A 25,100-nucleotide genomic window follows, 5' to 3' on the forward strand; every position below is an offset into this window, starting at 1 on the left:
TGATTAGTTCGCTCAGTTTGGCCATTAGTCTGAGGATGAAACGCCGAAGAAAAAGATAAGTCAATGCCCATCCTAGCACAAAAGGCCCGCCAAAATCTAGAGACAAACTGAGAACCTCTGTCAGACACAATATTCTCCGGAATGCCATGCAAACGAACCACATGCTGAAAAAACAATGGAACCAGATCTGAGGAGGAAGGCAACTTAGGCAAAGGTACCAGATGGACCATTTTAGAGAACCGGTCACAAACAACCCAGATAACAGACATCTTCTGGGAAACCGGAAGATCTGAAATAAAATCCATGGAAATTTGCGTCCAGGGCCTCTCAGGGACCGGCAAAGGCAAAAGCAACCCACTAGCGCGGGAACAGCAAGGCTTGGCCCGGGCGCAAGTCCCACAGGACTGCACAAAAGCACGCACATCGCGAGACAAGGAAGGCCACCAAAAGGACCTAGCAACCAAATCTCTGGTACCAAAAATCCCAGGATGACCAGCCAACACTGAACAATGAACCTCAGAAATTACCTTACTTGTCCATCTATCAGGAACAAACAGCTTCCCCACTGGACAGCGGTCAGGCCTATCAGCCTGAAATTCCTGAAGCACCCGCCGCAAATCAGGGGAGATAGCAGAAAGAATCACCTCCTCCTTAAGAATGCCAACTGGCTCCAGGACTCCAGGAGAATCAGGCGAAAAACTCCTAGAGAGGGCATCAGCCTTAACATTCTTAGATCCCGGAAGATACGAGACCACAAAATCAAAACGGGAGAAAAACAGGGACCATCGAGCCTGTCTAGGATTCAGCCGCTTGGCCGACTCGAGGTAAATCAGATTCTTATGATCGGTCAGGACCACAACACGGTGTTAAGCTCCCTCAAGCCAATGTCGCCACTCCTCAAACGCCCACTTCATAGCCAACAACTCCCGATTGCCGACATCATAATTGCGTTCCGCAGGCGAAAACTTTCTGGAAAAAAAAGCACACGGTTTCATCAAAGAACCATCAGACTCCCTCTGAGACAAAACGGCCCCTGCCCCAATCTCAGAAGCGTCGACCTCAACCTGAAAAGGAAGAGAAACATCCGGTTGACGCAACACAGGGGCAGAAGTAAATCGGCGTTTAAGCTCCTGAAAGGCCTCAACAGCCGCAGAGGACCAATTCGTCACATCAGCGCCTTTCTTCATCAAATCAGTAAGGGGCTTAACCACACTGGAAAAGTTGGCAATGAAACGGCGATAGAAATTAGCAAAGCCCAAAAATTTTTGAAGACCCTTCACAGATGTGGGTTGGATCCAGTCATGAATAGCTTGGACCTTAACAGGATCTATTTCTATAGACGAGGGAGAAAAAATAAAACCCAAAAAAGAGACCTTCTGAACTCCGAATAGGCACTTAGACCCCTTCCCAAACAAAGCATTATCACGAAGGATCTGGAACACCATCCTGACCTGCTTCACATGAGAATCCCAATCATTGGAAAAAATCAAAATATCATCCAAATATATGACCATGAATTTATCAAGATAATTGCGGAAAATATCATGCATGAAAGACTGGAACACAGATGGAGCATTAGAGAGCCCAAATGGCATCACAAGGTATTCAAAATGGCCTTCGGGCGTATTAAATGCAGTTTTCCATTCGTCACCCTGTTTAATACGAACAAGATTATATGCCCCTCGGAGGTCAATCTTAGTAAACCAACTAGCCCCCTTAATCTGAGCAAACAAATCAGTAAGCAAAGGCAAGGGGTATTGGAATTTGACCGTGATCTTATTAAGAAGACGATAATCAATACAGGGTCTCAAGGAGCCATCCTTCTTAGCAACAAAAAGAAACCCGCTCCCAATGGTGACGAAGCGGGCCGAATATGCCCTTTCTCCAAAGATTCCTTAACATAGCTCCGCATGGCGGCATGCTCTGGCACAGACAGATTGAAAAGTCGGCCCTTAGGGAACTTACAACCAGGAATCAAGTTAATAGCACAATCACAGTCCCTATGTGGAGGAAAGGAACTGGACTTGGGCTCATCAAATACATCCTGGAAATCCGACAAAAACTCAGGGACCTCAGAAGAGGGGGAAGAGGAAATTGACATCAAAGGAACGTCACTATGTACTCCTCGACAACCCCAACTAGTCACCGACATAGTTTTCCAATCCAGCACCGGATTATGTTCCTGTAACCATGGAAATCCCAGTACAACAACATCATGCAGGTTATGCAACACCAGAAAACTACAATCTTCCTGATGTGCAGGAGCCATGTACATAGTCATCTGTGTCCAGTACTGAGGTTTATCCTTGGCCAAGGGTGTAGCATCAATGCCCCTCAAAGGAATAGGGCTCTGCAAAGGCTGCAAGGAAAAACCACAGCGCCTGGTGAATTCTAAGTCCATTAAGTTCAGGGCAGCGCCTGAATCCACAAATGCCATGACAGAAAAGGACAACAATGAGCAAATCAGGGTCACAGATAAGAGAAATTTAGGCTGTATAGTACTAATGGTAACAGACCTAGCGACTCTCTTAGTACGCTTAGGGCAATCAGAGATAACATGAGCCGAATCACCACAGTAAAAACACAGCCTATTCTGACGTCTGAATTCCTGCCGTTCTATTCCAATCAAAATCCGATCACATTGCATAGGTTCAGCACTATGCTCAGAGGATACTGCCATATGGTGCACAGCTTTGCGCTCGCGCAGATGCCGATCAATCTGAATGGCTAGAGACATAGATTCACTCAAACCGGCAGGCGTAGGAAAGCCCGCCATAACATCTTTAAGGGTTTCAGAAAGACCTTTTCTGAAAATAGCAGCCAGAGCCTCTTCATTCCATTTAGTGAGCACAGACCATTTTCTAAATTTCTGGCAGTATAACTCTGCCGCTTCCTGACCTTGACACAGGGCCAACAGGGTTTTTTCTAAATGATCCACAGAATTAGGTTCGTCATACAATAATCTGAGCGCTTGAAAAAATGCATCTACATTCAATAATGCCGGATCCCCTGTTTCAAGAGAAAAAGCCCAGTCTTGAGGGTCACCACGCAGCAAGGATATGATGATTTTCACCTGCTGAATGGGATCACCAGAAGAACGGGGTTTCAAAGCAAAAAACAATTTGCAGTTATTTTTAAAGTTCAAAAACTTGGATCTGTCCCCAAAAAACAAATCAGGAGTAGGAATTCTGGGCTCTAAAGCCGGAGTCTGGACAACATAGTCCTGGATACTCTGTACTCTTGCAGCAAGTTGATCCACACGAGAAAACAAACCCTGAACATCCATGCCAAAACATATATCCTGAACCACCCAGATATCAAGAGGAAAAAAAATAGACAAACCAAAGCACAGAAAAAAAAATGGTTCAGAACTTTCTTTTCCTTCTTTTGAGATGCATTTAATTCATTTTTGGCCACTTGTACTGTTATGTTCTGGTGGTTTAGGAACAACATGAGACCAGCTCTGAAGGAGGTGGTATTTGTACTGACCGCAAACCCTGAACCTAGCAGCGCAACTAAAAATAGCCATGGGGGGTACCTGACGCTCCCTAGACCCCTCGGCACAGCCTAAGATCTAACTTCCCCTAAAGATGGAAACAGGAAACCTATCTTGCCTCAGAGAAAATCCCCAAAGGAAAGATAGCCCCCCACAAATATTGACGGTGAGAGGAGGAGAAAATAACATACGCAGAAATGAAATCAGATTTTAGCATAGGAGGCCAGTCTAGCTTGATAGATAGGACAGGAAAGGATACTGTGCGGTCAGTATAAAAACTACAAAACAATCCACACAGAGTTTACAAAATCTCCACACCTGACTAAAGGTGTGGAGGGTAAATCTGCTTCCCAGAGCTTCCAGCTAACAGAAATAATCCATACTGACAAGCTGGACAAATATAGAATGCACAGAACAATAAGTCCACAACATGTGGACTGAAATGAGCAAAGCCAGAACTTATCTTTGCAGAACTGGTCAGGAAACCAGGAGAATCCAAGCAGAGATGTGAATCCAGCCAGGAAACATTGACAAGTGGCACAGGCTGAAGAAAGAGCCAGACTTAAATAGCGGAGCAGAAGAGACGCTAAGTGGAGGCAGCTGATGACAGCTAACTCCAAGGAGCAGCCATACCACTAGAAACCACAAAAGGGAGCCCAAGAGCAGAACTCACAAAAGTGCCACTTACAACCACCGGAGGGAGCCCAAGAGCGGAATTCACAACACAGTATATCCTCTACCTCTGCATCTAAGTCCAGAACACACCCACAAAGCCTCTGGTCAAGCGATCCACAGCAGAGCATGGACCTACATAGCATAAACTAAGTTGTTCCTGGCTGCAGTCCAATGGTGCATTCTCTGACGCCTCTTTTTTGACACAACCGCTATTTGGGTTACTGCCCCTCTTGGGACTCTGCCCCTTTTAGGGTTATTACCCTTTTGGGACTCCACCCCTTTTTGGGCAACTATTCCTTTTGGGTTACGGCCCGTTTTGGGATTCCACCCTTTTTGGCATCCATCCCTGTTTGGGTTACCGCACCCTATTAGGGACACTACCCCTTCCCTGCGGTACACCCCGTGGACTCCCCACGGTACTCTCAGGCACCAGTTCGCACAGTACACTTATGTCTCTCTGGACTTGCACTGGACCTTTAAGAGTTTGCACGATCTGGACCAACAATGTTTTTATGACACCTCACCAGCTTCTGCTGGCGCTACCACAGCTCCTGCTGCAGTTACAAGCCGCCAGCACCTCTGGGTGCTACTCACAAGCCGCTGCTGCTGCAACAGCAGCTCCTGCTGCTGCAGAACTTCTTGCTGCAACTGCAGCTCCTCTGCACAAGGCTCTACACGGCTCTGCAGAGCAGACTTCGTGGACCTGCCGATCCACAGCAACTCTTCGTAACCCTGCCGAGTTACAGCCAAATGCTTACAAGCTTCGTGGACCCGCCGATCCACAGAAAACTTCATAACCCCGCTGAGTTTCAGCAAACACCTGACATGTGCTTTCTGAACCATTACCGGCATTCTCCACCAAATGTGAGATAGCGCTACCTGAGTGAGTTGGGGGACACTCGCTTGGCACGGGATTAAAGCACCCAGGCACAGTTTCTCCACATAAACATCTATCCGGTTTATTAAATGTCATTTCTGCATATAACCCCCTTTATCTGGAGTTACCTTACAGGAGTTCCAGCTCCACACACTGACTCCTTTCAGTGCTGGTTCCCAGGAAAAAGCTGCTTCACTGGGGTCACCGTCCTTGTGACCAGAGCACCTCAGATAGTCCAGACCCACAGTAGGAACTCTAGCTTCCCCAACACAGTAGCCGTCCCAGGCTCTGCAGATACGGCCTCTACGTGCACTTTTTAGGAAGTCCAGTCCCAAGCATTTCCAACACACAGGCCTTCAGTCCATGGTCTCACCATGTGCTTCCAGGAATCCAGTCCATCCCAGGACATACCAACACACTGACCATTCAGTTCATAGCCTCAGCAGGTGCTTCCAGGAATCCAGTCGATCCCAGGACATTCCAACACACAGGCTATACAGGAACTCACACTCTGAACTATGTGGCCCACACCCTGGTCACATTGCATAGTTATAACCAATCCCATAAGTGGGAGGTGTGTGACTAGTTTGGCCCACCCAGCTCTCAAACTATCCCTGTAAGCCTCCCTCTATAAACTATACAAATACTTGTGGGACTACAGGTCCCAGAACAACAATACTACAGACTTACAGCGCAGACTCCCTCTGCGACACATACCGGCCATTTACAATCGTGCTGGACACTGTTTCATTATCATCATTACAGATATAGCTCCATGCATATCCTGAGGAGCACATAAGCGCCCCTGGTTGTAACATGGGTCACTGCACCACACATAGCAGATATAATTAATTATATAAATTGAAAAGCATGAAATTTTACACATTACTTAATACATATTTTACTATAGTGCATTGACATATGTGAAAATTTTATCAGTTGCATCTCCTTAAACTGTACTAGATCTAAATCATTGAAATTCTACAAAATAAAGCACTGCCACCAAAATGAGCAGCAACTGTTCACCTTACCTTAAAGAGTTTTCTTACAATATTCGCATGTGAAATGAGGTGCCCAGGACTTATCTTGATCCCTGACAGACATGCCGAAATATGCCTTGTAGGCCTCGCACATCTTTCATGGAATACTTTCTCGCTCTTGTCTTAATAAATTGTCCACACACATAGCAAAATGCATCTGCTGGGCACAAACAACCTCTTGATGCCATCTTAAACAAATAATTGCTCTTTAACTACGATTCGTTATTCTCTTACTCAGCAATAGCGTAAACCGAAATGTTGGTTCGAGTCACCTGTGCTTTTATACTTGTATGACTATTGAACAGTCCAAGAATGTTCTAGAAAGTTCTAAAAGTTTCTAGAAACTTCTCGATAATTCTGGGAAATTATAGAAACTTTTGCACAATTCTAGCAGTTGAAGAATATTCTAGAAGACTACTCAGTAGTGATGAGCGAGTTTACTAATTGCTCGGGTTTTCCCGAGCACGTGCTGGTGACCTCCGAGTATTTATGACTGCTCAGAGAAATTTTCATTGCGGCAGCTGGATGATTTACAGCTGTTAGTCAGGTTGAATACATGTGGGTGTTGCCTGGTTGCTAGGGAATCACCACATGTAATCAAGCAGGCTAGTAGCTGTAAATCATTCAGCTGCAGTGATGAAAACTAAATCTCTGAGCAGTCATAAATAGGGTTGAGCGAAACGGATCGTTCATTTTCAAAAGTTTCATGAAACCCGACCCGACCCCTGTGTGGGGTCGGCCATGCGGTACGCGACTTTTGCGCCAAAGTCGCATTTCAATTACGCTAAAAGCACCATTTCTCAACCAATGAAGGTGAACGCAGAGTGTGGGCAGCGTGATGACATAGGTCCTGGTCCCCACCATCTTAGAGAAGGGCATTGCAGTGATTGGCTTGCTGTCTCCGGCGTCACAGGGGCTATAAAGAGGCGTTCCCGCCGACTGCCATCTTACTGCTGCTGATCTGAGCCTAGGGAGAGGTTGCTGCTGCTTCGTCAGAAGTAGGGATAGCGTTAGGCAGGGTACATTAACCCCCAAACCTCTTGTGCTGTAGCGATTTCCACTGTCCAACACCACCTTTTGTTTGCAGGGACAGTGGAAGCTACATTTTTTTTCTCAGCGCTGTAGCTCATTGGGCTGCCCTAGAAGGCTCCCTGATAGCTGCATTGCTGTGTGTACGCCGCTGTCCAAACCAACTGCTTTTTTCAAAGCACAAATCCTGTTGTTCCTTCCTTTCTGCACAGCTATCTTGTTTGTTTGTCCACACTTTTTATTTAATTTGTGCATCAGTCCACTCCTTATTGCTGCCTGCCATACCTGGCTGAGATTACTGCAGGGAGATAGTAATTGTAGGACAGTTCCTGTTTGTTTGTTTTTTAATTCTCCCTAAAAAAATAAGTTGTGGGAGATTAAGAGTGCCATCCCTGTGTGTGCCATCTCTCTCACATAGTGGGCCATAGAAAGCCATTTTATTTTTCTGTTTTTTTTTTGTGGGGTTTATAAATTCTCCCTGAAAAAAAAAACAGTGGGAGATTAATATTGGCCTTTGGGCTTGTGTGCCATCTCTCTCTCAAATAGTGGGCCATAGAAAGCCTATTAATTTTTTTTTTTTTTTTTTGGTTTCTAAATTCTCCCTGAAAAAATAAAAAAAAATCAGTGGGAGATTAATATTGGCCTTTCTGCTTGTGTGCCACTCCTGACTCCTGGGTGTGCCATCTCTCTCTCTCTCCCAAATAGTGGGCCATAGAAAGCCTATTTTTTTTTATTTGGTTTCTAAATTCTCCCTGAAAAAATAAAAAAAAAAAATCAGTGGGAGATTAATATTGGCCTTTCTGCTTGTGTGCCACTCCTGACTCCTGGGTGTGCCATCTCTCTCTCTCTCAAATAGTGGGCCATAGAAAGCCTATTTTTTTTTATTTGGTTTCTAAATTCTCCCTGAAAAAATAAAAAAAAATCAGTGGGAGATTAATATTGGCCTTTCTGCTTATGTGCCACTCCTGACTCCTGGGTGTGCCATCTCTCTCTCTCAAATAGTGGGCCATAGAAAACCTATTTTTTTTTTATTTGGTTTCTAAATTCTCCCTGAAAAAATCATTTTTTTTATTTGGTTTCTAAATTCTCCCTGAAGAAATTATTTTTTTTTATTTGGTTTCTAAAGTCTCCCTGAAAAAATAAAAAAAATCAGTGGGAGATTAATATTGCCCTTTCTGCTTGTGTGCCAGTCTTGACTCCTGGGTGTGCCATCTCTCTCTCTCAAATAGTGGGCCATAAAAAGCCTATTTTTTTTTTTATTTGGTTTCTAAATTCTCCCTGAAAAAATCTTTTTTTTTTATTTGGTTTCTAAATTCTCCCTGAAAAAATCATTGTTTTAATTTGGTTTCTAAAGTCTCCCTGAAAAAATAAAAAAAAATCAGTGGGAGATTAATATTGCCCTTTCTGCTTGTGTGCCAGTCTTGACTCCTGGGTGTGTCATCTCTCTCTCTCAAATAGTGGGCCATAGAAAACCTATTTTTTTTTTTATTTGGTTTCTAAATTCTCCCTGAAAAAATCATTTTTTTTAATTTGGTTTCTAAAGTCTCCCTGAAAAACAAAAAAAAAAATCAGTGGGAGATTAATATTGCCCTTTCTGCTTGTGTGCCAGTCTTGACTCCTGGGTGTGCCATCTCTCTCTCTCAAATAGTGGGCCATAGAAAGCCTATTTTTTTTTTCTATTTGGTTTCTAAATTCTCCCAGAAAAAATAAAAAAAAAAGTGGGAGATCAATATTGACATTTGTGCTTGAGTGACAGTCCTGCGTGTGTGGCATCTCTCTCATTTGGTGCCACCGAAAACAGAGTGTGTAACATTGTGCCTGATTTTCCTTGCGGTCTCACCCACCTGTAAAGGGATATCTAAATCATACTGAAGTTATAGCTCACCGTGTAAGTTGTTTTACAGCAACAAATACTGTTACTTTGGTTAAGTTTTTAAAACAATGAGGAAGTCTGGTGGAAGAGGTCGTGGCCGTGGGCGTTCATTGTCAGCTGGTAATGATGGTAGTGGTAGTTGAGCATCAGGTGGTCGTGGGAAAAAAAATATTGCACCTAAGTCTGGAGCTGTGGAGCCAGGTTCATCGTCTGGCTACACAAGGCCTCGAACACTCCCTTTTCTGGGAGTAGGAAAACCGCTTTTAAAGCCGAAGAAGCAAGAGCAAGTTTTGGCTTTCCTTGCTGACTCAGCCTCTAGCTCTTTTGCCTCCTCTTCTGAAACTGGTAAATGTAAAAGCAGCGCGTCGTTAGTGGATGGTCACGCTCAGGGACAAGTCGCTTCCTTGTCCTCTTCAGCAAAAACAACAACAGAGAAGGATGCAGCAGGCGACACAACGGGTTACTCCATGGAGCTCTTTACACATACCGTCCCTGGCTTAGAAAGTGAAGCAGTTAACAGGCCATGCCCATTACAAGTTGAATCTGACATGGAGTGCACTGATGCACAGCCACAGCCAGACTACTATGCTGGTCCTTTGACTCAGACCACAACATAGCCCTCACAGGGTACTGATCCAGAATCATACCCTGATGAGAATATGTTGCCCCGTCAAGAACGCTCTACCACCGACTTACACGGTGACACAGACGAAGTTGCACACGAGCTAGAAGAGGAGGTTATAGATGACCCAGTTGTTGACCCCGATTGGCAGCCATTGGGGGAACAGGGAGCAGGCGGCAGTAGTTCTGAAGCGGAGGAGGAGGGGCCGCAGCAGGCATCAACATCGCAACAGGTTCCATCTGCCGGGCCCGTATCTGGCCCAAAACGCGTGGCAAAGCCAAAACCTGTTGGAGGACAGCGTGGCCATCCGGTTAAAGCTCAGTCTGCAATGCCTGAAAAGGGATCCGAGGCTCGAAAGAGTGCAGTCTGACATTTTTTTAAACAACATCCAATTGATCAGCGCAAAGTCATCTGTCAAAAATGTTCAACTACCTTAAGCAGAGGTCAGAATCTGAAAAGTCTCAATACAAGTTGCATGCATAGACATTTAACCACCATGCATTTGCAAGCCTGGACTAACTACCAAACGTCCCTTAAGGTTGTAGCACCCTCGGCCAATGAAGCTAGTCAGCAACGCTACATCCCTGCCGTCACTCTAAGGCCACCATTTTCCGCACCACCTGCAGTATCTGTGCAGGTTTCTTTGCCAGGCCAAAGCAGTCAGGGTCAGGGAATCACCAGTTTCGTAGTAGGAAACACTGCATCTAGGGCACCGGCGGAAACAATACCATCTCCAACCGTCTCTCAGTCTGCCATGTCCACCGGCACCCCCGCTAGTTCCACGATCTCCAGCTCTCCAGTCCAGCTCACCCTACATGAGACTCTCGTTAGAAAAAGGAAGTACTTATCCTCGCATCCGCGTACACAGGGTTTGAACGCCCACATAGCTAGACTAATCTCGTTAGAGATGATGCCCTACCGGTTAGTTGAAAGCGAAGCTTTCAAAGCCCTGATGGACTACGCTGTACCACGCTACGAGCTACCCAGTCGACACTTCTTTTCGAGAAAAGCCATCCCAGCCCTCCACCAGCATGTTAAAGAGCGCATCGTCCATGCACTCAGGCAATCTGTGAGTACAAAGGTGCACCTGACAACAGATGCATGGACCAGTAGGCATGGCCAGGGACGTTACGTGTCCATCACGGCACACTGGGTGAATGTGGTGGATGCAGGGTCCACAGGGGACATAAATTTCGGGACAGTTCTGCCTAGCCCACGGTCTAGGAAACAGTTGGCTGTAGGTGTTCGCACCCCCTCCTCCTCCTCCTCCTCTTCGTCCTTCTGCAGAAGCGAGAGCTCGTCCACAGACCGCAGTCGCCAAACCACTCCATCCGCAGCTGGCACTGTTGCACACCAGTTGTCCCATTATGGGGCAGCTACTGGCAAGCGTCAGCAGGCTGTATTGGCTATGAAGTGTATGGGCGACAACAGACACACCGTGGAAGTTCTGTCCGAGTTCTTGCAGAGAGAAACGCAGTCGTGGCTGGGCACAGTAGATCTTGAGGCAGGCAAGGTAGTGAGTGATAACGGAAGGAATTTTATGGCTGCAATCTCCCTTTCCCAACTGAAACACATTCCTTGCCTGGCTCACACCTTAAACCTGGTGGTGCAGTGCTTCCTGAAAAGTTATCCGGGGTTATCCGACCTGCTCCTCAAAGTGCGCGGACTTTGCTCACATATCCGCCGTTCGCCCGTACACTCCAGCCGTATGCAGACCTATCAGCGGTCTTTGAACCTTCCCCAGCATCGCCTAATCATAGACGTTGCAACAAGGTGGAACTCAACACTGCACATGCTTCAGAGACTGTGCGAACAGAGGCGGGCTGTTATGTTTTTGTGGGAGGATACACATACACGGGCAGGCAGTAGGATGGCAGACATGGAGTTGTCAGGTGTGCAGTGGTCGAAGATACAAGACGTGTCAAGTCCTTCAGTGTTTTGAGGAATGCACACGGCTGGTTAGTGCAGAGAACGCCATAATAAGCATGAGCATCCCCCTAATGCGTCTGCTGATGCAAAGTTTGATGCACATAAAGGAGCAGGCATCTGCAGCCGAGGAAGAGGAAAGCCTTGATGACAGTCAGCCATTGTCTAGTCAGGGCAGTGTACAGGACGAGGTAGCGGGCGAACAGGAGGAGGAGGACGAGAAGGATGATGGGGATGAGTATTTTTTTAATGAGGAAGCTTCTCCGGGGCCACTAGAAATTGGTGGCGTGGCAAGGCCGTGTTCTGGGTTTCTGAGGGACACAAGTGACATAGATTTGCCTGAAACTGCCCCTCAACCAAGCACAACCGCAGATTTGACAACTGGAACTTTGGCACACATGGCGGATTATGTATCCTCAAAAGGGACACACGCATTACGAAAATGATGAACGATGACGATTACTGGTTGGCCTGCCTCCTTGATCCTCGCTATAAAGGCAAATTGCAAAATATTATGCCACATGACAACTTGGAACTAATATTAGCAACCAAACAATCAACTCTTGTTGACCGTTTGCTTCAGGCATTCCCAGCACACAGCGCCCGTGATCGTTCTCACATGAGCAGCAGGGGGCAGCAGACCAGAAGTGTTAGAGGTGCAGAAATCCGAAGTGGTGTTGGACAGAGGGGTTTTCTGACCAGGTTGTGGAGTGATTTTGCTATGACCGCAGACAGGACAGGTACTGCTGCATCAATTCAAAGTGACAGGAGACAACATTTGTCCAGTATGGTTACTAACTATTTTTCATCCCTTATCGATGTTCTACCTCAACCGTCATTCCCATTTGATTACTGGGCATCCAAATTAGACACCTGGCCAGAATTGGCAGAATATGCATTGCAGGAGCTTGCTTGCCCGGCAGCTAGTGTCCTATCAGAAAGAGTATTCAGTGCTGCAGGTTCAATATTAACCGAAAAAAGGACTCGTCTGGCTACCCAAAATGTTGATGATCTAACCTTCATTAAAATGAACCACAACTGGATTTCGAATTCTTTTGCCCCACCTTGCCCGGCCGACACCTAGCTTTCCTATGAAAAGGTATTGCCTGTGGACTACTCTGAATGACTTTACCAATCTCGTAATTTGCAACAGCTGATTGTCCAGCATACAACATGTTTACACCTCCCTAAATGGCCAAACTCCCCACACGGGGCCGTGGTATCGCCACTTGGCGCAAGCACCCGTGAGAGTGCTGTTTGTCTGAAGAGGTGGGTGTGCCCGCTTTTGGTCGACGGCACTGCCACTGGGTCCCTCATAGTACAATAAAGTGTCTCTGGTGGTGGTGGTGCGCACCCAACGTCAGACACACTGTTGTAACATGAGGGGCCCTGGGCATGTACCGCCAGCCACAAGAGAGTTCCCCCACCCCCAGCTCAAACATTGCTCTACCACTTGCACAATTATCTCTCACAGTTCCACCTATGTTTAGTCTATGCGCTGACATCCGTAAATTCCTGCCACTGACAATACCATTGTGTTGACATGTATGATGGTACTTAACATAGTCAGGGGCAGTGTCCTATATTTACCCAAGTAAATACTTTGTGCCAAATTACTAGGTCTGAAACTACGCAGAGGAGCCCACCCCTGTACCTAATGATTGCACCCTTTTGTGTTTTCTTTTTGTTGTAATGCGAGACATTAACATGTATTTATTTTTTGGGACTACTAACTGGCAGACACTCATTACAATCGGCCGCCGCTGACAACACCAATGGTGCCTGTGTACCCCTGCAAGAGAATTCAAAGTGCCTACAGCCCTTCAAAGCCTGTCTGCGGTCCCTCCTTCCACTAGGCCTCCACTGACCTGTCTACTGCTGCCCGTGTACCCCTGGAACCAATGTTAAAGTGCCTACAGCCCAATTTTATTATGTTAGGCCTTCGAAGCCTGTCTGCGGTCCCTCCTTCCACTAGTCCTCCACTGACCTGTCTACTGCTGCCCGTGTACCCCTGGAACCAATTTTAAAGTGCCTACAGCCCAATTTTATTATGTTAGGCCTTCGAAGCCTGTCTGCGGTCCCTCCTTCCACTAGGCCTCCACTGACCTGTCTACTGCTGCCCGTGTACCCCTGGAACCAATGTTAAAGTGCCTACAGCCCAATTTTATTATGTTAGGCCTTCGAAGCCTGTCTGCAGTCCCTCCTTCCACTAGGCCTCCACTGACCTGTCTACTGCTGGCCGTGTACCCCTGGAACCCAGCTGAAAGTGCATGGAGCCTCCTTTTTTTCTTTGTTTTATATTTAGAAAGCCCAGATGAACTACGCTTAACCACGGTTCAAGCTACCCAGTCGACATTTCTTTTGCGAGAAAAGCCATCCCAGCCCTCCACCGGCATGAAAAAGTCTGCATTGTCATAGCACTCAAGCAATCAAACAGTAGAAAGGTGCACATGACAAGAGACGCATGGACCAGTAGGCATGTCCACAAAAAGTTACGTGTCCATTACGGCGCACTGGGTTAATGTGTTGGATGCATGGTCCACAGGGGACAGCCTACAAAGTCTGTCTGCAGTCCCTAATTCAAATTGTCCTCCGCTGACCACACCACTGCTGCCCGTGTACCCCTGGAACCAATTTTAAAGTGCCTACAGCCTAATTTTGTTATGTTAGGCCTACTTCGCCTGTCTGCGGTCCCTCCTTCCAATACTCCTCCACTGACCACACCACTGCTGCCCGTGGACCCCTGGAACCTATTTTTAATTGCATAGAGCATCCTTTTTTAAATAGTAGGCGTACAAAGTCTGTCTGCAGTCCACTATTGAAATTGTCCTCCACTGACCAGAGCAATGCTGCCTGTGTACCCCTGTAACCTTTTTTAAACTGCAGTGAGCCACATTTTTGGTTTAAGGCCTACCACCTGTGTCTGTCTGTGCCACTCAATACACCTGTCCTCCTTTGAAAAAAGCAGAGCGTCAATAGTCTTGTTTTCAGCCTCTAGGAATTTGAAAACTGCATTGAGGCTACTACTTCGGTAGGGCCTACTAACGGTGTCTGCCGCTCCAAGGTGTTCCCCAGGTTTCCTCTCCATTGCTTCGGTCTTCCGACTCTCGTTTAGTAGTTGTTGAAAACTACACTGCATTAGGCCTACAAATTGGGTATGGGGTGTAGAGACGGTGTGTTCCACTCCAAGGTGTTCCCCAGGTTTCGTCCACATTGCTTCGATCTTCCGACTCTCGTTTAGTAGTTGTTGAAAACTACACTGCATTAGGCCTACAAATTGGGTATGGGGTGTAGAGACGGTGTGTTCCACTCCAAGTTGTTCCCCAGGTTTCCTCTCCATTGCTTCGTTCTTCTGACTCTCGTTTAGTAGTTGTTGAAAACTACACTGCATTAGGCCTACAAATTGGGTATGGGGTGTAGAGACGGTGTGTTCCACTCCAAGGTGTTCCCCAGGTTTCCTCTCCATTGCTTGGGTCTTCCGACTCTCGTTTAGTAGTTGTTGAAAACTACACTGCATTAGGCCTACAAATTGGGTATGGGGTGTAGAGACGGTGTGTTTCACTCCAAGGTGTTCCCCAGGTTTCGTCCACATTGCTTCGATCTTCCGACTCTCGTTTAGTAGTTGTTGAAAACTACACTGCATTAGGCCTACAAATTGGGTGTGAGGTGTAGAGACGGTGTGTTCCACTCCAAGGTGTTCCCCAGGTTTCCTCTCCATTGCTTCGGTCTTCCGACTCTTGTTTAGTAGTTGTTGAAAACTACACTGCATTAGGCCTACAAATTGGGTATGGGGTGTAGAGACGGTGTGTTCCACTCCAAGGTGTTCCCCAGGTTTCCTCTCCATTGCTTCGGTCTTCCGACTCTCGTTTAGTAGTTGTTGAAAACTACACTGCATTAGGCCTACAAATTGGGTATGGGGTGTAGAGACGGTGTGTTCCACTCCAAGGTGTTCCCCAGGTTTCCTCTCCATTGCTTGGGTCTTCCGACTCTCGTTTAGTAGTTGTTGAAAACTACACTGCATTAGGCCTACAAATTGGGTATGGGGTGTAGAGACGGTGTGTTCCACTCCAAGGTGTTCCCCAGGTTTCCTCTCCATTGCTTCGGTCTTCCGACTCTCGTTTAGTAGTTGTTGAAAACTACACTGCATTAGGCCTACAAATTGGGTATGGGGTGTAGAGACGGTGTGTTCCACTCCAAGGTGTTCCCCAGGTTTCCTCTCCATTGCTTCGGTCTTCCGACTCTCGTTTAGTAGTTTGTTGTGAATTCTGTTGTCGGGCTCCCTCCTGTGGTCATGAATGGTACTTCGGCTGGTTCTGTCCATGGACTTCCTCTGGTGGGTGTTTCTGAGTTTCCTTCCACAGGTGACGAGGTTAATTCGTTAGCTGGCTGCTCTATTTAACTCCACTTTGATCTTTGCTCCATGCCACCTGTCAATGTTTCAGTATTGGTCTAGTTCACTCCTGGATCTTTCTTGTGACCTGTCTTCCCAGCAGAAGCTAAGTTCCAGCTTGTATTTCTTTGGTTTGCTATTTTTCTGTCCAGCTTGCTATTTTTATTGTTGTCTTGCTTGCTGGAAGCTCTGGGACGCAGAGGGAGCGCCTCCGCACCGTGAGTCGGTGCGGAGGGTCTTTTTTGCGCCCTCTGCGTGGTCTTTTTGTAGGTTTTTGTGCTGACCGCAAAGTAACCTTTCCTATCCTCGGTCTGTTCAGTAAGTCGGGCCTCACTTTGCTAAATCTATTTCATCTCTGTGTTTGTATTTTCATCTTTACTCACAGTCATTATATGTGGGGGGCTGCCTTTTCCTTTGATGAATTTCTCTGAGGCAAGGTAGGCTTTATTTTTCTTTCTTCAGGGCTAGCTAGTTCCTTAGGCTGTGCCGAGTTGCATAGGGAGCGTTAGGCGCAATCCACGGCTATTTCTAGTGTGTTTGATAGGATTAGGGATTGCGGTCAGCAGAGTTCCCACGTCCCAGAGCTCGTCCTTATTATCAGTAACTATCAGGTCATTCCGTGTGCTCTTAAGCACCAGGTCCATTATTGTCCTGACCACCAGGTCATAACAGTAGTTGTTGAAAACTACACTGCATTCGGCCTACAAGTTGGGTCTGGGTTGTAGAGACGGTGTCTTCCGCTCCAAGATGTTCTCCAGGTTTCCTCTCCATTGCTTCAATCTTAAAGCTCTTGTTTAGTAGTTGTTGAAAAAAACACTGCATTCGGCCTACAAGTTGGGTCTGGGGTGTAGAGACGGTGTCTTCCACTCCAAGGTGTTCCCCAGGTTTCCTCTCCATTGCTTCAATCTTCTGGCTCTCGTTTAGTAGTTGTTGAAAACAACACCGCATTAGGCCTACTAGTTGGGTTGGGGCCTTCTATCTGTGTCTGCCGCTCCTTGCTGTTCTCCTACAGTGAACAAAGCTGTGCCGCCGGTTTACTACTGTTGCCAATTTTGAACTGCATTTAGAATATTATTATTATTATACATTTTGTAGCGCCATTTATTCCATGGTGCTTTACATGTGAATACGAGGCAAATATAGACAAATACATTAAACATGAGCAGATAACAGGCACACGGGTACATAAGGAGGGAGGACCCTGCCCGCGAGGGCTCACAGTCTGCAGGGGATGTGTGATGAAACACTAGGAGAGGGTAGGGCAGGTTGCGCGGTGGTTCAGTAACTTCAGGATCACTGCAGGCTGTAGGCTTGTCAGAAGAGATGAGTCTTCAGGTTCTTTTTAAAGGTTTCTATGGTAGGCGAGAGTCTGATATGTTGGGGTAGAGAGTTCCAGAGTATGGGGCAAGCACGGGAGAAGTCTTGGATGTGGTTGTGGGAAGAAGAGATGAGAGGGGAGTAGAGAAGGAGGTCTTGAGAGGATCAGAGGTTGTGTGTAGGTAGGTACCAGGAGACCATGTCACAGATGTATGGAGGAGAAAGGTTGTGGATGGCTTTGTATGTCAATGTGAGGGTTTTGAACTGGAGTCTCTGGGCGATAGGAAGCCAGTGAAGGGCTTGACATAGGGGAGAGGCTGGGGAATAGCGGGGAGACAGGTAGATTAGTCAGGCAGCAGAGTGTAGGATGGATTGGAGCGGTGCCAGAGTGCTAGAGGGGAGTCCAGAGAGCAGGAGGTTGCAGTAGTCGAGGCGGGAGATGATAAGGGCATGCACTAGCGTTTTTGCGGTGTCGCGGTCAAGGAAAGCACGGATCCGGGAAATATTTTTGAGTTTGAGACGGCAGGAGGAGGCAAGGGCTTGGATATGTGGCTTGAAAGAGAGGGCAGAGTCGAGGATCACCCCGAGGCACCGGGCGTGTGGGACTGGGGAAAGAGAGCAGCCATTGACATTGATGGATAGGTCTGGTGGAGGGGTAGAGTGAGATGGGGGAAAGATGATGAATTCTGTTTTGTCCATGTTCAGTTGTAGAAAGCGAGCAGAAAAGAAGGCTGAAATAGCAGACAGACAGTGCGGGATTTTGGTAAGTAAGGAGGTGAGGTCAGGTCCGGATAGGTAGATCTGCGTGTCATCAGCGTAGAGATGGTACTGCATACCATGGGACTCTATGAGCTGTCCCAAGCCAAAAGTGTAGATGGAGAAGAGTAGGGGTCCTAGAACAGAGCCTTGAGGAACACCGACTGACAAGGGGCGAAGTGAGGAGGTGGTGTGGGGGAGGGAGACACTGAATGTTCGGTCTGTCAGATATGACGAGATCCAGGAAAGGGAAAAGTCTGTGATGCCAAGAGATGAGAGAATTTGTAGCAAAAGGGAGTGGTCCACAGTGTCAAAGGCAGAAGACAGGTCCAGGAGAAGGAGGACAGAGTAGTGTCTTACTGATTTGGGCCTACTCTCTGTGTCATCCTCTCATTCCAGTTGTCCTCCACTGAACAAAACAATGCCCCCTGGTTAGTCCTGTTACCAATTTTGAACTGCATTTAGCCCACTTTATTCTTTGGGCCCATATCTGTTTCCCCCTCATCCTGCCCATTGCCCAGCCAGTGATAGATGAGTCTGCTGGTACATTGACCCATAATGCAACATTCCCCGTGCACGCTACACTGCAAGATTGTGACCCTGCTGAAAGTCAGGTCCCCCTTCTCGCATACCATACCACCTTACACAGGGACAAAGAGGAAGGTGCAGATGAAGGTGCAGGTTCCTTCATCAGGTGGGGGGAGGAATACTCGTCGGCGACGTCACTGGCACAGGGCCCCTCATAGTACGCAAAAGTGTTGCTGCCGGTGGGAGGCGCCCCCGCCGTGCAAACACACCGCTGTACTTTGAGGGGCCCTGTGCCAGTGCCAATGCCAACGAGTGGGCCCCCCCTGCTTGCTCAGGATCACAGAACTTGCAAAGTTGAAATACTTACCTCTCCCTGCTCCACTGCCGTGACGTGGTCCAGATTTACTGGGCACACTAATTACTCAAACCAGCCCTACCCCCCACAACTTTAGCTAAATGACCCCCAATTTCAAATGCCTTCCAATTATTATAAGCTAAATTACGATTGACAAGCTTCAGTAGCAAGAATGGATGTTTTTGCCAATACAATGGGCTCTGTACATGTTTTCCTGGCCTCTACTCACTGCCGACTATGCTCCCCCATTGACTTGCATTGGGTTTCGTGTTTCGGTCGATCCCCGACTTTTCGCGATAATCGGCCGATTCCACTCGACTCGACTTTTGAGATAGTCGGGTTTTGCGAAACACGGCTCGACTCTAAAAAGGTCAAGGTCGCTCAACTCTAGTCATAAATACTCGGAGGTCACCCAAGCGTGCTCGGGAAAACCCGAGCAACGAGTACACTCGCTTATCACTACTACTCAGCAGGGGCGGACTGGGCCGGGTGGCAGGAATGCATATGCCCCCCAGGCCGGTGCCTGAGCAGCTGCACAGGACCGCTGGAGGACCGGCAGCGATTTTAATACATAGCGCATCCCGCCAGCCGGCCCTTTAAATCTTGCAGTCACTAGTCAGGTCCTGTGTGCGCGCATTGCCCACGCTGAGAAGTGCCGAGGTGGCCCGTGCTAGTGCACGAGCACGGCCACGTTCCTAGGTCCTGTGCGTGCTCGTCTGCTGCCTGTGCTGTGTGCTAGCGCAGGCAAGCAGGAGACCACGCGCGCACGTGGAGAGATTTAAAAAGTCCGGCGTGCATAGGGCGCCTCTAGCAGGCTCCAGCTGACTGTCTGTATCTGACGCTGGCCGGCCTGCACCAGCGTCAGGGAAGAGCGATCTGCTCACCAATGCGTGGGATGAATCTGACCAGCAGGCTCCAGCTGACTGCCTGTATCTGACGCTGGCCGGCCTGCACCAGCGTCAGGGAAGAGCGCTCTGCTCACCAATGCGTGGGATGAATCTGACCAGCAGGCTCCAGCTGACTGCCTGTATCTGACGCTGGCCGGCCTGCACCAGCGTCAGGGAAGAGCGCTCTGTTCACCAATGCGTGGGATGAATCTGGTCGTCTCCTTTTCACCGCCTATGCTGGCCAGGACCTGACCCACTTCTGCTCTTCATCCTCCCGACCTCCCCCCATCTCAGGGACCTGGGTGAGTCTCAAAATGAATTTTTTTAATGTATATACAGCAGTTGCACCTATATAATGTGTATAGACTGCTATATATACATTATATAGGTGATACTGCTGTATATAATCACTACACCACCTATATAATGTACGTATAGCAGTCTATATGTTATATAGGTGACACAGCTACTGATGTGTATATACCTTATATAGGTGACACTGCGGGGTGTGTGTGTTTATATCACACCACTGTATACACAGCAGTATCACCTATATAACGTATATACACATCAGTAGCAGTATTGCCCATATATATAAGATACAAACTGCTATACATACATTATATAGGTGATACTGGCTGCCACTGCTGTATATAATCACAGTATCACCTATATAATGTATATACAGCAGTCTATATACATTATATAGGCAATACTCCTACTGATGTGTATATACGTTATATAGGTGATACTGGTACAGCAGTATCACCTATATATCACATATATATATATATATATATATACACACACACCAGTAGCAGTATTGCCTATATAATGTATATAGACTGATGGATATACACTGTATAGGTGATACTATCATATACAGCAGTATCGCCTATATAATGTGTATCCAACATTTGCAGTATCACCTGTATAATGTAGACTATAGTCGCACTATGTATATATATATATATATATATATACACATACTAGATGGTGGCACGATTCTAACGCATCAGGTATTCTAGAATATGTATTTATGCATGTATATAGCAACCACATAGTATATAGCACAGGCCACGTAGTATATAGGAGCCATGTAGTATATTGCAGACAAATACTATGTGGCCTGTGCTATATACTATGTGGCTGCTATGTACATACATATTGTAGAATACCCGATGCGTTAATACAGGCCACGTGATATATAACAGTGGCCACGCAGTATATAACACAGCCACGTACTATATAACACAGCCCACGCAGTATATAGCAGCCACGTATATATAACACTGCCCACACAGTATATAGCAGCCACGTAGTATATAAAACTGCCCACGCAGTATATAACAGTGGGCACGTAATATATAGCACAGCCCACGGAGTATATCACACAGCCCACATAGTATATAACACTGCCTATGTAGTATATAGCAGCCACGCGGTATCTAACACAGCCCACGTAGTATACAGCAGTGTTGGCACCATATCCCGGTTAAAAAAATAATTAAAATAAAAAATAGTTATATACTCACCCCTGGGATCCAGCGGAGCTCCGGCGATACGCGCACGGCTGCCGCCATCTTCCGTTCCCAGGATGCATTGCGAAATTACCCAGATGACTTAGCGGTCTCGCGAGACCGCTAAGTCTTCTGGGTAATTTTGCAATGCATCGCCGGGAACAGAAGATGGCGGCCGGCACGAGCAGCTCGGCGGACTTTGGAGGGTGAGAATAGCAGGTTTTTTGTTTTTTTAAATGATTTTTAACATTAGATCTTTTTACTGCATAGGCAGCATCAATAGTAAAAAGTTGGGGACACACAGGGTTAATAGCAGCGGTTGCGGAGTGCGTTACCCATGGCATAACGCGGTCCGTTACTTTCGGCACTAACCCTGTGTTAGCGGTGACCGGAGGGGAGTATGCGGGCGCCGGGCACTGACTGCGAGGAGTAAGGATTTTCTTCCGGACTGTGCCCATCGCTGATTGGTCGTGGCAGTTTTGCTGCGACCAATCAGCGACTTGGATTTCCATGACAGACAGAGGCTGTGACCAATGAATATCCGTGACAGACAGAAAGACGGAAGTGACCCTTAGACAATTATGTAGTATATATATATATATATATATATATATATATAGATATATATAGATATATCTCTATATCTATATATATATATATCAGTTTCATCTATATAATATGTGTACAGCAGTACACATATTATGATACATATTCAGCAGTCGCGGTGTCTCCTATGTGATGTATGCATCATAATGTATGCATCATATTATAGTATAATGCTGTCTTAATTATGTTATAATATATATATATATATATATATATATAGTGTAGAGATGTCTGTATAGTGTAGAGATGTTTATATGGTGTAGAGAAGTTTATATAATGTGGCGCTATGTATATATTGTGTAATTCACACTATATATACACTGCTGCCACATCTCTACACTATATAATATATACACGGCTCTATATTCCTTAAGACGGTATATAATATGCAGCTGTGTATATAATAGATTGTAGTATACTGTATATACTCGTGTATAAAGCAGAGTTTTTCAGTATATTTTTTTGTGTGCTGAAAACGCCCCCCTCGGCTTATACACGGGTCATTGTCACAGAAAGACGGAGGGGGAGCAGCGGGTCACAGAGGCAGGAGCCAGCAGCTGAGGCTAAAGCCTGTGCCGCTGCTAAAGAAAAATTAATATTCACTGCAGCTCTTCAGGGGATAAGGAGCCATGCATACAAGGACGGGGATAAGGAGCCATGCATGCAAGGACGGTGATAAGGAGCCATGCATGCAAGGACGGTGATAAGGAGCAATGCATACAAGGACGGGGATAAGGAGCCATGCATACAAGGACGGGGATAAGGAGCCATGCATACAAGGACGGGGATAAGGAGCCATGCATACAAGGACGGGGATAAGGAGTCATGCATACAAGGACGGGGATGTGGGGACAATGTATACAAGGGCGGGGATGTGGGGACAATGTATACAAGGATGGGGATAAGGAGCCATGCATGCAAGGACGGTGATAAGGAGCCATGCATGCAAGGACGGTGATAAGGAGCCATGCATGCAAGGACGGTGATAAGGAGCCATGCATACAAGGACGGGGATAAGGAGCCATGCATACAAGGACGGGGATAAGGAGCCATGCATACAAGGATGGGGATAAGGAGCCATGCATACAAGGACGGGGATGAGGAGCCATGCATACAAGGACGGGGATGTGGGGACAATGTATACAAGGACGGGGATGAGGAGCCATGCATACAAGGACGGGGATGTGGGGACAATGTATACAAGGACGGGGATGAGGAGCCATGCATACAAGGACGGGGATGTGGGGACAATGTATACAAGGACGGGGATGAAGAGCCATGCATACAAGGACGGGGATGTGGGGACAATGTATACAAGGACGGGGATGAGGAGCCATGCATACAAGGACGGGGATGTGGGGACAATGTATACAAGGACGGGGATGAGGAGCCATGCATACAAGGACGGGGATGAGGAGCCATGCATACAAGGACGGGGATGTGGGGACAATGTATACAAGGACGGGGATGAGGAGCCATGCATACAAGGACGGGGATGTGGGGACAATGTATACCCAGCTTATACTCGAGTCAATAAGTTTTCCCAGTTTTTTGTGGCCAAATTAGGTGCCTCTGCTTATACTCGGCTCGACTTATACTCGAGTATATACGGTATGTTGTGGAGCTGTGTATACTTCTACTGTCCTGCATAAATGGTGTAATTTTCAGTATCTATTCTTATTATGTATGTGTGTATCTATCTAGCTATCATTCCGATTAATTGTGAGAAAACTAGCGGACTCTTTATTAGTTCATGTGGCAACGTTTTGGATCCATAACTGAACATTTCTCTGATATGGAAGTGAAATGTTGCCACATGGGCTAATAAAGAGTATAAAAAAAAATCTGTTCCATTTTCTTCCACAAAAGTGGTATGATTTTCTTCTCACATCCGATGCCATATTCTACTGTGATTCCACCCTAATGAGTACCTGTATTAAGCCCACATTCACACTAGCAGTATTTGGTCAGTATTTTAGATCAGTATTTGTAGCCAAAACCAGGAGTGGAACAATTAGAGGAAAAGTATAATAGAAACATATGCACCACTTCTGCATTTATCACCCACTGCTGGTTTTAGCTTACAAATACTGATGTAAAATAATGACCGAATACTGAACATGTGACCGTGGCCTTATTCTGCATTTATACACTGCACAGTACCACTCCTCCTGTCCTGTATATATACACTGCGCACTACCGCTCCTCCTGTCCTGTATATATACACTGCACAGTACTGCTCCTCCTGTCCTGTATATATACACTGCACAGTACCACTCCTCCTGTCCTGTATATATACACTGCACAGTACCACTCCTCCTGTCCTGTATATATACACTGCACAGTACCACTCCTCCTGTCCTGTATATATACACTGCACAGTACCGCTCCTCCTGTCCTGTATATATACACTGCACAGTACCGCTCCTCCTGTCCTGTATATATACACTGCGCAGTACCACTCCTCCTGTCCTGTATATATACACTGCACAGTACCGCTCCTCCTGTCCTGTATATATACACTGCACAGTACCACTCCTCCTGTTCTGTATATATACACTGCACAGTACCGCTCCTCCTGTCCTGTATATATACACTGCCCAGCACCGCTCCTCCTGTATATATACACTGCACAGTACCACTCCTCCTGTCCTGTATATCTACACTGCACAGTACCACTCCTCCTGTCCTGTATATATACACTGCACAGTACAAGTCCTCCTGTCCTGTATATATACACTGCACAGTACCACTCCTCCTGTCCTGTATATATACACTGCGCAGTACCACTCCTCCTGTCCTGTATATATACACTGCACAGTACCGCTCCTCCTGTCCTGTATATATACACTGCGCAGTACCACTCCTCCTGTCCTGTATATATACACTGCACAGTACCGCACCTCCTGTCCTGTATATATACACTGCACAGTACCGCTCCTCCTGTCCTGTATATATACACTGCACAGTACCGCTCCTCCTGTCATGTGTATATATACACTGCACAGCACCGCTCCTCCTGTATATATACACTGCACAGTACCACTCCTCCTGTCCTGTATATCTACACTGCACAGCACCGCTCCTCCTGTATATATACACTGCGCAGTACCACTCCTCCTGTTCTGTATATATGCACTGCACAGTACCACTCCTTCTGTCCTGTATATATACACTGTACAGCACCACTTCTCCTGTCATGT

General features: G+C 46.7%; 1 protein-coding gene across 1 annotated transcript in view; it reads left to right on the forward strand.

Annotated features, from left to right (window-relative positions):
- Window positions 1-6,515: 6,515 nt before the first annotated feature.
- The window catches only part of LOC138666336 (oocyte zinc finger protein XlCOF7.1-like), a 28,443-nt gene continuing 9,858 nt past the window's right edge, over window positions 6,516-25,100 (forward strand). The window contains exon 1 of the mRNA XM_069754564.1: window positions 6,516-6,571. Within this exon, the coding sequence (XP_069610665.1) occupies window positions 6,516-6,571 (56 nt within the window). The remainder of the gene's footprint in view (window positions 6,572-25,100) is intronic.

Source organism: Ranitomeya imitator, chromosome 2, assembly GCF_032444005.1.
Source record: "Ranitomeya imitator isolate aRanImi1 chromosome 2, aRanImi1.pri, whole genome shotgun sequence".
Taxonomy (NCBI): domain Eukaryota; kingdom Metazoa; phylum Chordata; class Amphibia; order Anura; family Dendrobatidae; genus Ranitomeya; species Ranitomeya imitator.